The sequence below is a fragment of the Coregonus clupeaformis genome, chromosome 1 (assembly GCF_020615455.1).
Source record: "Coregonus clupeaformis isolate EN_2021a chromosome 1, ASM2061545v1, whole genome shotgun sequence".
Classification (NCBI taxonomy): Eukaryota; Metazoa; Chordata; class Actinopteri; order Salmoniformes; family Salmonidae; genus Coregonus; species Coregonus clupeaformis.
The window spans coordinates 15133157-15148269 of NC_059192.1; the positions used below are offsets into that span (position 1 = coordinate 15133157).

General features: G+C 41.4%; 1 protein-coding gene across 3 annotated transcripts in view; it reads left to right on the top strand.

The window, feature by feature from the left end:
• LOC121574165 (hypoxia-inducible factor 1-alpha inhibitor) overlaps positions 1-15113 on the top strand; it is a 45662-nt gene that overhangs the window by 12006 nt on the left and 18543 nt on the right. For all 3 annotated transcript variants that reach the window (XM_041886813.2, XM_041886820.2, XM_041886823.2), the window contains exon 2: positions 7869-8119. In XM_041886813.2, the coding sequence (XP_041742747.1) occupies positions 7869-8119 (251 nt within the window). The remainder of the gene's footprint in view (positions 1-7868; positions 8120-15113) is intronic.

A 15113-nucleotide genomic window follows, 5' to 3' on the forward strand; every position in this document is an offset into this window, starting at 1 on the left:
AGTGTTTTTTTTACTTAAATCTATAATCTGCTTCTCCGACAAAAAAATAAATAATAATTGCCCCGGGCAGGCGGACAAGCGTTAATGTCGAGCCCTGAACTGTGTACTGTACTGAACTCTACTCCACTCTATTCTACTGTGAAGCACTGCCACAACACGTAATATTTTACCACAAACACTGCAGCAGAAGCAAACTCCTTCCTCTGCTACTTTTTCCTCCACGTGATAAGTCAAGTTTCCCCGAGAAGCTGTGAAGCCAGCTGTAGCCTATTGCATGATTGTGTTTGTCAGTTAATCAAAAATGTGAAACAATGTTGTGTATGTTAACTATTGCCTGATAATGTTTGAGTCTGTTATTAAATGTGTATACTGCTTTTCAGTAAATCATGTATGGCTACAAATTGTGTATATACATTTCTTCATATGGTTATATAAAGGCTGAAGGCTAAAACAGCCAATATCTAGTTTCTACAATGGATTTTCATTTTTATGTAGTTTGCACTGTCCATTAACACCAACCATTCACTGAAAAACCTTTCTTTATCAACAAAAAAGCTTAGCAAAATACAAAAAATTATGGGGCAAAAATAAGTAGGCCTAAAATATTTATTTAAAATAACCCAAAATAAAATAATAAAAAATAAGAGTAGGCTACATGACAATGCAGCGCCATAAAAACAAAATGAAGTTCAGAATGTGCTTAATGTTCTTGTCTCATACGGATTTTGGAGTCATTGAAAGGGTTGAAACTTTTCGATAATGTGTCATGAAGAAGTGTCCAAGTAGGCTAGGTGCTAATTTTTCTCAGATTTACGCCAATTTATGCTTGATCTGAAAATTTGGTCGGAAGCGCCGTATGGATAGTGTGACGCAATTGCGGAGCCTCCGGAGGCATGCAGAGGTCAAATTGAGCTCCATACCGCATCTCTGTGTGCCTCTCAAATGTTGTAACAATGCGGAGGGCTCCATATAGCTCCGCATTGACATGATTGGTTGACGGTAGGGGAGTCCTGTACAAACACAAACTCACTACCTTGACAACTTCCTTCACAACAGCTCTGCTCTGCGTAGCGCAAGAAGTATGAATGCCCAGACTTCTGCAGAGGCCGTATCACTGTAAATGCTGCACGGCCAATGCTGAAGTCGGATTGAACATGCAGCGCCTTTTAAGACTCCAGCTGTTCAGTCGTGGTGTACTCCTGAACCAGTGACTTCAGATCCTTCTGTTGCTTGCGGTAGCGGGGTCTTTGCCATGCCGGAGAAACGCCAGCAAGTTGCTACTCCATTCTCATTTTACTTCTTTGCTGCTGTCATTGCAATGCCTTGATGAACTTCCAAATGGTGGGGTGGGTAGCGCCAAGATTGGCAAAACATTTTCCATGCCAGCCCTCCACTCCGTTGTTGGTTTTCGCCAAGTCTTGCAGGACAGCATTGTAGCTGTTCCATAATTCTGAAAATAAAAAAGAGCGAGAAGCAGATTAGCAACCATGTTATTGGCCTTGGGCATGCTATCGTCAATAATACAAATAATAAAGCCATTATTATGTTAAACAAGACATATGGGAAACATTCGCTTTCTTCCAATGCGTCCGACCTTCTCCCCAACCCATGTTGCCTGAAAGTATGTCAGGAGCTCCTCCAGTTGATGTTCCGGGCGCTGAAAGAACAGCGTATCCAGCATAATTTGAAGATAACCCCGTCAACCTCGGCATTCGAAAGCATCATATTCGGTGCACTTCCAGAAGGACTTATTTGCGGTTTGTCGCTCCCGTCTGTAGGTGTAGCCTTCATGCCCCTGGTTATGAAACTCTGGTGACGTCCCGGTTGCTTGTTCTGACCTCTAAAAATAATAAAAGCTGAGGGTAGCAGTGCAAGGTCTTTTTAAGCAGAATATTTGGATTATTAGCATATGAACGACTTGCAATTCGATTGCTGGACTATTGAAGCCATCCATCCAACCCATTTATTTAGATCTGGCAGTTCAAAGAGGACAGTTTCAAAGGTAATGGATTGGACATAGTTATTGTTCATTAGCAGCGTACATTTGCATTCATTCAGTTAAATCTCTTGAAATAGCCTATACTGTTTTTGTGCACTGTTTAGCCTACTGTACTGTTTGTCTGCCTGTCTTGGTGAGAATCTTAAGTTAATAAAATACTAAAATAGTCTCCTTCAGTTTATGTGCACATAGCAGGGATGGGAAACTACAGTGCTCAGGGGCCGGAGTGGTGTCAAACTTTCCCCCCATCCCTAATCAACACAGCTGATGAAACTAATTGCGTTCTAAACTGAAGATCATGATTAGTTGATTATTGGTGTCAGATGTGTTAGCTTGGGCTGGGGCAAAAGTCAGGCCCCAGAGGACTGGAGTTGGCCATCCGTGGCCTATAGAGTCAACTCAATATGGTCATCTGTTCTTTTGAAATGGCGTCCATTTTCGGTATCATATTGAGACTAAATGAAAGGACATACGCCAAATGGAATTGGTGATGTTTTCCTATATTAAATGGGCTTATTAGGCTGTTTAAAATGTAGGGGGAAAGGCAGACATTTTATATAAACATGGATTTCTGTGGCTTGAATTTCATAATCATTTTCGTTTTCAGACTGTTTTCCTTTGGTAGGCCTACCCATGTGTCTCACCTCACTCTGAAAGCCTGATCACTGATGTCAGTATCAAAGCTGATAATTGTGACTTGATTAAATTGGAATGATGTGAATAATGATAATGATGATGGTGAGAGCCCAGTAAAGCCTAACCCTTTAATCATAGGCTATTGTTACTTTGTGTCTCTAAAATCTCAATGTTTCAATTTCTATAGTCATGTGACAGGTTTTTTAAAATTGAAATATCCAAATGTCGGCCTTTTACCAGATAATTATTTGGCATGGAATGTTCTATTTTCATAACTGATCAGAATTCGGTATGCTATAGCCTATAGATAATATTCTGCCCATATGAACACATTTATTTTAGGCCATATAAAGAACAGTTATGCATGATTTAATGAAAAGCAGCAAACAGACACATTGTTTCACATTCTTTAATAAAATACTCCTAAACAGAAACAGTTAATAGGCTATATAGCTGGCTTCACAGTTTCCCCACAAGATAGCCCCGCCTACAAGGAAACTCGACATATCTCGACGATGTTGAGTGCATGAGGAGGTCTGTGCGCTGTGTAGTACCTTCCACAAAAAAGTTTTGCTCTACAAAAACACATGTAAGCGTTCTACTGTACAGTACTGTACTGAACTATACTTTTTTTTACTGTACTGTACACTACTGTGCTCTGCTGTACTGTACTATACTATACTGTGCTTTCCAAACATAGACATCTATGTTTCACAAGTTCATCAAAGTACATCACAGAGTACGGCACAGCACAGAACAGTAGAGTTCAGTACAGTATATTATAGTGTACTGAACTCTAGTGTGCACTACTGTGTACTGTACTGAACTCTACTCTATGCTACTCTACAGTACATCACTGTACTGAACTATACTCTCCTTTCTTTACTGTACTGTACTGAACTATACTCTACTTTTCTTTACTGTGCTTTACTATACTTTTCTTTACTGTAATATACTGTACTGAACTATACACTACTGAACCATACTCTATTTTTATTTTCTTTACTGTGCTGTACACTACTGAACCATACTCTATTTTTATTTTCTTTACTGTGCTGTACTCTACTGAACCATACTCTATTTTTATTTTCTTTACTGTGCTGTACTGTACTGAACTATACTCCTACTTTTCTTTACTGTAATGTACTGTACTGAACTATACTCTACTTTTCTTTACTGTGCTGTACTCCACTGTAAGGTACTGTACTGTCCAAACCTGTGAAACATAGGCGTCTATGATTGGTTCAGATTTGGTTAGTTCCAGACCAACTACATATGTGTTGATATTAGTTGGCAAGGGTCTTTACTTCAACATTGTTGTGTTTTGATGTATTTCTGATACCTTCTAAGACTTTTTCTGGTAGATCTGTTCTAATTTTTTCCTCTTTTTTTTTTACCACTCCAGATACAAACGAACAACAACATACTTGGCCTTAAATTATAGCAATTTGTTTTTCTCGGTCGCTCATGCTATTTAAATAATAAATCATTAATTTTTCAATTGTGTTAATGATGGTTGATTGATTGATTTCCATGTTTTTAGTATATGTTTTTTTCAAGATGAGTGAGAAGAGAATCTTCCAGCTCATTGGTTATCTCACTACACTACCATATGCCATGTCTTGAAATATGCAGACAAACGGATTAAAAGTAAGTTTACATTGTAATACTTCTGACAGCCAACTTTCTAGCTCCGCACACAACTTCCGGACATTATAGCATTCCCAGAAAGCATGGATTATGGAGTCATTATTAGTTTTACACTTAAGACATTACTTTGCCGTTGTGCTGTAGAATTTGTTAATTTTGTCTCTTGTATAATTAATTATATATATTAGTTTATACTGGATGAGGCGTACATTTACGTTAACTGTGATTTTGTTAGTTATGCTCCAACTGGTAGATGTTTTCTAAGACCACCTTTTCTAAGATCCCCTTTTGACAAGAAATCAAAGCCTTTGCTTGTTCTTAATTTCCAGGATGGAAAATGGTTGAAAAATGTAGACTCTTGGCTTACATTTGACACCCAATTTGACATGCTCCTATGAACTTCACATGTTGGTGCTCATGGGTCCTTTTACATGGAAATGACCCCCTGTTATAACACTGGAATGCACGTACCATTATAGTAAATCAGTATAGCAGGTGTGGTACTATGGATGCATATGGGACATCTTGGCTATTACTGTGTAACTTTGTAACTGTTCACATAACAGTGGACTGTAGTGAGCATCAGTTATGTCCCATATGCAGGGCTAGGTGCACAACAGTATTGTGCATGGGACATCTAGGCCTATAATTGTGTTGACAGACATAGGCCTAACTGTTGTGTACTGTGAGATCCATCTGCAAAGTAAATTTTTCTGTATGCAAATCACTTTTTATTCCTTGGTCTTTATTCAGCTATTTTGATTAGAATCATGCTGTCATGAGCAGTGTGAGGCCAGTTGCCTGTGTGATCCAAATATAGCTTTTTGAGAGGAAAGTAGGAAAGTACGAAAAGGATGGTGGTCCAACTTACGACCTGTGGTGAACTCCCAGTGAAGGTGGAGGGGTTGAGTCTTGACCAGAAACAGAGCAATGATGGCTAGGAGGTGAATTAGTTGTTTTGGTTTGGGTCTGACAGCTTGTAAGGCACAATGTCCAAACTTAAAACGCCTTGATGTCATGTCACAACCATATTGAAAAAACCGACTGTGTTCCGCAGCTGTAGGATTCAGATTTAGGCTACCGCAACAGCACCGAATTGAGTAGACCAACAATTTGCAGTTTAAATGAAATGATGGTAATATAGCGTCTGTTGCACAGACGTTAAGTCAAATAACATAGTCTGTTGAAATGGAACTTCAGTATCCTCCTATTCATAATGAATGAATTCAGTGTATCTTGCCTCTTGCTTCCGCCCTGCTTGCGGTCTTACTGTATGGGCTGCGCTAGTGAAAGTGACATTTCATAAAGCATACAGCGCAGCGGCAGAGCGCGCTTGTTCGCTCCCGGTCGGTTCTACGACAGCCTATGTTCCTACAGTCACAGCCTATGTTCCTACAGTCACATAGTGTTTGCCACTTGTGTCCAATGGGACCATCAATCACGCTGCCTGCCAACGAACCACAATGTTGTTGATACACATGGTTATACAGGCGCTTCCTATTTGTCAGAAACAGGTGTGCCTTTCTTTGCTACATGCATAAGGATCAAATTTGTATAACATATTAATACTAATAGCTTGTATATATTGAGGAATTCCCCATGCATTTCACTTTGGTCTGAATATAGCCTAACTATCAAATAGGAAAACTGATTAGATATATAATGATATTTAATGCATAGACAGTGCTTTCGGAAAGTATTCAGACCCCTTCACCTTTTCCACATTTTGTTAAGTTACAGCCTTATTCTAAAATGGATTAAATAAAAATGTTTCCTCATCAATCTACACACAATACTCCATAATGACAAAGCAAAGACAGGGTTTTAGAAATTTTTGCAAATGTATAAAAAAAAAGAAAGAAAAAAGAAATACCTTATTTAAATAAGTATTCAGACCCTTTGCTATGATACTCGAAATTGAGCTCAGGTGCATCCTGTTTCCATTAATCATCCTTGAGATGTTTCTACAACTTGATTGGGGTCCACCTGTGGTAAATTCAATTGATTGGACATGATTTGGAAAGGCACACACCTGTCTATATAAGGTCCCACAGTTGACAGTGCATGTCAGAGCAAAAACTAAGCCATGAGGTCGAAGGAAATGTCCGTAGAGCTCCGAGACAGGATTGTGTCAAGGCACAGATCTGGGGAAGGGTACCAAAATGTTTCTGCAGCATTGAAGGTCCCCAAGAACACAGTGGCCTCCATCATTCTTAAATGGAAGAAGTTTGGAACCACCAAGACTCTTCCTAGAGCTGAGCATCTGGGGAGAAGGGCCTTGGTCAGGGAGGTGATCAAGAACCCGATGGCCACTCTGACAGAGCTCCAGATTTCCTCTGTGGAGATGGGAGAACCTTCCAGAAGGACAAACATCTCTGCAGCACTCCACCAATCAGGCCTTTATGGTAGAGTGGCCAGACGGAAGCCACTCCTCAGTAAAAGGCACATGAAATCCCACTTGGAGTTTGCCAAAAGGCACCTAAAGGACTCTCAGACCATGATAAATGTTTTTATCTGGTCTGATGAAACCAAGATTGAACTCTTTGGTCTGAATGCCAAGCGTCACGTCTGGAGGAAACCAGGCACCACTCATCACCTGGCAATACCATTCATCCCTACGGTGAAGCATGGTGGTGGCAGCAGCATGCTGTGGGGATGTTTTCAGCTGCAGGGACTGGGAGACTAGTCAGCATCGAGGGAAAGATGAACGGAGCAAAGTACAGAGAGATTCTTGATGAAAACCTGCTCCACAGCGCTCAGAACCTCAGACTAGGGCGAAGGTTCACCTTCCAACAGGACAACGACCCTAAGCACACAGCCAAGACAATGCAGGAGTGGCTTCAAGACAAGTCTCTGAATGTTCTTGAGTGGCCCAGCCAGAGCCTGGACTTAAACCCGATCGAACATCTCTGGAGAAACCTGAAAATAGCTGTGCAGCAACACTCCCCATCCAACCTGAAAGAGCTTGAGAGGATCTGCAGAGAAGAATGGGAGAAACTCCCCAAATAAAGGTGTGCCAAGCTTGTAGTGTCATACCCAAGAAGACTCGAGACTGTAATCGCTGCCAAAGGTGCTTCAACAAAGTACTGAGTAAAGGGTCTGAATACTTACAGTACCAGTCAAAGGTTTGGACATACCTACTCATTCAAGGGTTTTTCTTTATTTTTTACTATTTTCTACATTGTAGAATAATGGTGAAGACATCAAAACTATGAAATAACACATGGAATCGTGTAGTAACCAGAAAAGTGTTAAACAAATCAAAATATATTTTAGATTCTTTAAAGTAGCCATCCTTTGCCTTGATGACAGCTTTGCACACTCTTGGCATTCTCTCAACCAGCTTCACCTGGAATGCTTTTCCAACAGTCTTGAAGGAGTTCCCACATATGCTGAGCACTTGTTGGCTGCCTTTTGAATAACATTTTTGCTTGCTTCAGTCCTAGATTATAAGGAATGAGAAGATCAGAGTACATGCAGTCTTTGCGTGTATGCTGTTTTGGTTAATGTGATGAAAAGCTTAATTCCATCCATTTCTGTTATTCAAGTCTTATCTAACATATCCTACTTTTTTTGTTTCCAGGAACCAGTGGTTTTAACAGACACCAATCTAGTGTATCCGGCTCTCAAGTGGGACATCCCGTACCTGCAGGACAACATTGGGAGCGGGGACTTCTCTGTGTACATCGCGGAAAACCACAAATTCCTCTACTATGATGAGAAGAAAATGGCCAACTTTGAGAACTTTACACCCAAGTCTCGACGGATAGACATGAAATTCTCTGATTTTGTGGAGAAAATGCATAAAACACAGGAAGAGGGAGGAGATGTGAGGTAATGTGTTTGTCTAAATGGGTATATGAAACCATATTTTAAGGGAGGATGATCTGCTGTTTGATCTGCTGTCTTGCTGCATTTGAGCTAGGTCCTTAGGGACAGTTGATTAGAAAGATTAGACCTTTTCTCAATGCTGAATAAAAAATTATTAAATGCTATCCAGTCTAGGTGTTTACATTGCAGGTGTGCTGGCAAGTGCTCAGCAGTGGAAAGTAAGGTGTTGAGTGAGTTCAATTAAATCTAATGCAGGAACTGAAATACATCGCTGTGGAGAATGACTTAGCGTTTACGCCGGCACCTTGGGAACACTTTGTACCACTCTCACCTGACTGAGTTACTTGGCCTGGGACACATGCACGCACTCATCACTCACTGCACTGAGCCCTCTTCCTTAGAACTAATGCTTGCTGCTTGTGTCCACGTACTGTAGGTTTATTCAGTCAAATTAAGTTTTCTGTCAAGTTTCTACTGTTGTGGTGGTTTTGTGCAAAGATTCCTTGCAACATTTGTTGCATGGCAATACTGTTTTCTGATTCTGATTCAAATCCTTCTTTGTGGTTTGGAAAGGAATGCTTTCTCCTGAGCCGAGTGGAACATTTATATTGGCAAGACAAGCTTTCATTTCCTGACGCACATAAACTTGCTGAGTACACTTGACTCCTGATAAGTGGAAGTGCTTTGCAGTTCAACTGTCCCTATTCTATTACATTCTGCTTAATTGCTCTGGATATCTGTGTGCACCAATGGGTTTACAGCAGCACATATATTTTTATTTTTTAAATTGTTTCAACAATTTTCCATCCTTAAATTAGGAATAAGCAAAGGCTTTGATTTCTGGTCCAACGGATGGAAAAGGGGTCTTAGGAAACGTCCACCAGAAAGTCTTAAAGGTATTAGAAATACATAAAAACACAATATTGTTGAAGTGGAGACACTTGCCTACTAATATCAACATCTATATTTCATTTTGCTAAAATGATTTGCCTTCTGTAAGTTTAAGAAATATTGCCTAGTGTCTAGTCATTCTCTTACAAAAAAAACACATCTTTAAGATATTTTCTAATTTCTCTCCATCATGAGGGAGGATAATGAAAGTTCACAGAAGTAACAAGTAAAGGTAGACCTACCAATTAGTTAGTGTTTTTACTGATAACAATTTTGTTTATGATTTATTAAGTGATTCAAACTTGTCATTCTGTCACAATCTGTAACTGAATGACTGCAATTTTATTGGCTAAAATGGGAAATGATAGTCACAAACCACAGTTGGGTCGCCTGCTACTGTCCTCCCTTCCACTTGTATGCTGTTACAGTGCCTGCAGAAAGTATTCACACCCCTTGATTCAATTGAGATTGTGTCACTGGACTACACGCACAAGCTCATAATGTCAAAGTGGAATTATTATTATTATTATTAATATTATTATTTTTTGTTGTTGAAAGTAGTCCTTGTGCATAGTTGTATGTTTTGTTTAACTTTGCAATCAGGGTCGTTCCGCCTCAAAAAGCACAAGAAAGAGGATTTCAACACCCACTATCTCAGATTGTTCTGAAATCGTTTCTGTAGTTTAGCATTCCTGAAACATTATTATAATTTGATCTTTGAGAAATTAAGCTAATTGATTGCACCCGAATTGGCTATTTTCATTTATAGGATTCAATAAATATAGTACCCCACATCCAATTTGGACCAAACTTCTTCTTACCAATGAGTAAGACATGAGGAATATCCAAAAAAATTCAAAAGCCACCCACGGACCCCGCATACCCCATGCCAGTCCCACCCCAACAACCAGTAGACAGTATCAGTTCTCTATGTTTGACAAGTAATATGAAGCTGTGGCTTGGAGTATTGCGTCTCCATACTATGTAATGTATTCCCTGTGAATCTGGTGATGTTTCTTTTCCCCCTGTTCAGAGAAATTAGTCGCTTTCATTATTTACCATAAAGTAGTGTGAAAGTACCAAGTTTTGACCACTAGATGCCTTTGTTTCTGCTTTACCGCCACACTCATTTATCAATTTAGCTGGTCTCTTGTATTTATTAAATACACTATACAGTGAAGGGGAAAAAGTATTTGATCCCCTGCTGATTTTGTACGTTTGCCCACTGACAAAGAAATGATCAGTCTATAATTTTAATGGTAGGTTTATTTGAACAGTGAGAGACAGAATAACAACAACAAAATCCAGAAATATGCATGTCAAAAATGTTATAAATTGATTAGCATTTTATTTTTTTTATTTTTTTATTTTTATTTTTTCACCTTTATTTAACCAGGTAAGCCAGTTGAGAACAGGTTCTCATTTACAACTGCGACCTGGCCAAGACAAAGCAAAGTAGTGCAACAAAAACAACACAGAGTTACATATGGGGTAAAAAAAAACATAAAGTCAGAAATACAACAGAAAATATATATACAGTGTGTGCAAATGTAGCAAGTTATGGAGGTAAGGCAATAAATAGGCTATAGTGCAGAATAATTACAATAGTATTAACACTGGAATGCTAGATGTGCAAGAGATTATGTGCAAATAGAGATACTGGGGTGCAAAAGAGCAAATTAAATAACAATATAGGGATGAGGTAGTTGGGTGGGCTAATTTCAGATGGGCTGTGTACAGGTGCAGTGATCGGTAAGGTGCTCTGACAACTGATGCTTAAAGTTATTGAGGGGAGATAAGAGTCTCCAGCTTCAGAGATTTTTGCAATTCGTTCCAGTCATTGGCAGCAGAGAACTGGAAGGAATGGCGGCCAAAGGAGGTGTTGGCTTTGGGAATGACCAGTGAGATATACCTGCTGGAGCGCAGACTACGGGTGGGTGCTGCTATGGTGACCAATGAGCTAAGATAAGGCGGGGATTTGCCTAGCAGTGATTTATAGATGGCCTGGAGCCAGTGGGTTTGACGACGAACATGTAGTGAGGACCAGCCAACAAGAGCGTACAGGTCACAGTGGTGGGTAGTGTATGGGGCTTTGGAGACAAAACGGATGGCACTGTGATAGACTACATCCAATTTGCTGAGTAGAGTGTTGGAGGCTATTTTATAAATGACATCGCCGAAGTCAAGGATCGGTAGGATAGTCAGTTTTACGAGGGCATGTTTGGCAGCATGAGTGAAGGAGGCTTTGTTGCGAAATAGGAAGCCGATTCTAGATTTAACTTTGGATTGGAGATTCTTTATGTGAGTCTGGAAGTTGAGTTTACAGTCTAACCAGACACCTAGATATTTGTAGTTGTCCACATACTCTAGGTCAGACCCGTCGAGAGTGGTGATTCTAGTCGGGTGGGCGGGTGCTAGCAGCGTTCGATTGAAAAGCATGCATTTAGTTTTACTAGTGTTTAAGAGCAGTTGAAGGCTACTGAAGGATTGTTGTATGGCATTGAAGCTCGTTTGGAGGTTTGTTAACACAGTGTCCAATGAAGGGCCAGATGTATACAAATGGTGTCGTCTGCGTAGAGGTGGATCTGAGAGTCACCAGCAGCAAGAGCGACATCATTGATATACACGGAGAAAAGTGTCGGCCCAAGAATTGAACCCTGTGGCACCCCCATAGAGACTGCCATAGGTCCAGACAACAGGCCCTCCGATTTGACACACTGAACTCTATCTGAGAAGTAGTTGGTGAACCAGGCGAGGCAGTCATTTGAGAAACCAAGGCTATTTAGTCTGCCAATAAGAATGCGGTGGTTGACAGAGTCGAAAGCCTTGGCCAGGTCGATGAAGACGGCTGCACAGTACTGTCTATTATCAATCGCGGTTATAATATCGTTTAGGACCTTGAGCGTGGCTGAAGTGCACCCGTGACCAGCTCGGAAACCGGATTGCATAGCGGAGAAGGTACGGTGGTATTCGAAATGGTCGATGATCTGTTTATTAACTTGGCTTTCGAATACTTTCGAAAGGCAGGGCAGGATGGATATAGGTCTGTAGCAGTTTGGATCTAGAGTGTCACCCCCTTTGAAGAGGGGGATGACCGCGGCAGCTTTCCAATCTCTGGGGATCTCAGACGTTATGAAAGAGAGGTTGAACAGACTAGTAATAGGGGTTGCGACAATTTCGGCGGCTAGTTTTAGGAAGAAAGGGTCCAGATTGTCTAGCCCAGCTGATTTGTAGGGGTCCAGATTTTGCAGCGCTTTCAAAACATCAGCTGTCTGAATTTGTGTGAAGGAGAAGCGGGGGGGCATGGGCAAGTTGCAGCAGAGGGTGCAGAGTTGGTGGCCGGGTTAGTGGTAGCCAGATGGAAAGCATGGCCAGCTGTAGCAAAATGCTTGTTGAAATTCTCGATTATTGTAGATTTATCGGTGGTGATAGTGTTTCCTAGCCTCAGTGCAGTGGGCAGCTGGGAGGAAGTGCTCTTATTCTCCATGGACTTTACAGTGTCCCAAAACTTTTTGGAGTTAGTGCTACAGGATGCAAATTTCTGTTTGAAAAAGTTAGCCTTTGCTTTCCTGACTGCTTGTGTGTATTGGTTCCTAACTTCCCTGAAAAATTGCATATTGCGGGGGCTATTTGATGCTAATGCTGTACGCCACAGGATGTTTTTGTGCTGGTCAAGGGCAGTCAAGTCTGAGGAGAACCAGGGGCTATATCGGTTCTTAGTTCTGTATTTTTTGAATGGGGCATGTTTATTTAAGATTGAGAGGAAATTACTTTTAATGAACAACCAGGCATCCTCTACTGACGGAATGAGATCTATATCCATCCAGGATACCTGGGCCAGGTCAATTAGGAAGGCCTCCTCGCTAAAGTGTTTTAGGGAGCGTTTGACAGTGATGAGGGGTGGTTGTTTGACCGCGGACCCGTTACGGACGCAGGCAATAAGGCAGTGATCGCTGAGATCCTGGTTGAAGACAGCTGAGGTGTATTTAGAGGGTATGTTAGTCAGGATGATATCTATGAGGGTACCCATGTTTAAGGATTTAGGGTTGTACCTGGTAGGTTCGTTGATAATTTGCGTGAGGTTGAGGGCATCTAGCTTGGATTGTAGGATGGCTGGGGTATTAAGCATATCCCAATTTAGGTCACCAAGCAGTACAAACTCAGGGGATAAATGGGGGGCAATCAATTCACATATGGTGTCCAGGGCACAGCTGGGGGCTGAGGGGGGTCTGTAGCAAGCGGCAACAGTGAGAGACTTATTTCTGGAAAGGTGGATTTTTAGAAGTAGAAGCTCAAACTGTTTGGGCACAGACCTGGATAGTATGATAGAGCTCTGCAGGCTATCTCTACAGTAGATTGCAACTCCACCCCCCTTTGGCAGTTCTATCTAGACGGAAAATGTTATAGTTGGGGATGGAAATTTCAGAATTTTTGGTGGCCTTCCTGAGCCAGGATTCAGACACTGCTAGAACATCAGGGTTGGCAGAGTGTGCTAACGCAGTGAATAACTCAAACTTAGGAAGTAGACTTCTGATATTTATGTGCAAGAAACCAAGACTTTTGCGATTACAGAAGTCAACAAATGATAGCTCCTGGGGAGTAGGAGTGATACTGGGGGCTACAGGGCCTGGGTTAGCCTCTACATCACCAGAGGAACAGAGGAGGACTAGAATAAGGATACGGCTAAAGGCTTTAAGAACTGGTCTTCTAGTGCGTTGGGTACATAGAATAAAGGGGGCAGATTTCCGGGTGTTATAGAAAAGATTCAGGGCATTATGTACAGACAAGGATATGGAAGGATATGAGTAAAGTGGAGGTAAACCTAAGCGTTGGGTAACACTGAAAGAGATAGTATCTCTAGAGGCATCAATTGAGTCGGTCTCTGAGTGTATGGGTGGGGGGACAAAGGAGCTAACTAAGGCAGGTTTAGCTAGGCTGGGGGTCTACAGTGATATAGTACAATTAGAAATAACCCGAAACAACAATAAACTAACCATGTTTGGGCTAAGGCTAAACATAAACAGGATGTAGTACCGTAAAAGGAACAGTCCAGCAGATATCAGCTGTATAGCTGAGTTATCATAAGGTCCGGTGGTGAAGTGCTAGTGAGTAAGAGGCCACGGCTAGCGTGTGCTACGTCCGTTTTGTTGTAGCCAGCTGGTAGCGAAGAATCCGGAGTTAAAGGTCCAGTGATTCCGGCGGAAAAACTGATATGTTCTGGGTCGATAACGCGCAGTGCTGACTGGCCGAATATCCGGTGATCAAAGTCCAGTGATTAAAATTAATCCCGCGGAAAAAAAATCAAATGTTCTGGGTGAAACACTGCTAGCTGTGGCTAATAGCAAGTAGCTAGTCCAGTAGCTAGTTCAGATTAGTGAGTAAGCGTGTGCTAACGGGCCAGGGCTAGCAGATGGATGGAATCTTCGTGGTTACATCGTAACCACATCAGACGATTTCGTCGGCAGACCAGTCGTGTAGGATCGGCGGGGCTCCGTGTCAATACTATGTGGTCCCGTCCGGTTGATAGAGAGGTAGATAGCCGGGAGATGGGCCTAGCTCAGGTTGATTAGCCAGACCACAGCGTCTGTTAAAGTTCCAGTGAATCAGTGATTCCGCAGAAAAACTGATATGTTCTGGGTCGATAACGCGCTGTGCAGACTGGCCGAATATCCGGTGATCAATGTCCAGTGATTAAAATTAATCCCGCGGAAAAAAATCCAATGTTCTGGGTGAAAACACCGCTAGCTGTGGCTAATAGCAAATAGCAAGTAGCTAGTTAGCTGGCTAGCTAGTTTCAACTGGAGATTCTAGATTCTAGATAAAGGTAAGTCAATAATAGAATCCGTTCCACATTGAGTGAGGCGGGTTGCAGGAAAGTATATCTTGTAGAAGGATGAAAAGTCTGATAGGGAAATATGTACGAAAAATGTACGAAAATACCCGAAAATAGGGTATTTACAGGCTATTTACAGACAGACGATAAAAACACAACTGCACTACTTCGCCATCTTGGACCCCCTCTCAATCAGAAAGATTTCTGGCTCCCAGGTGTCTTTTATACAGGTAACGAGCTGAGATTAGGAGCACACTCTTAAAGGGAGTGCTC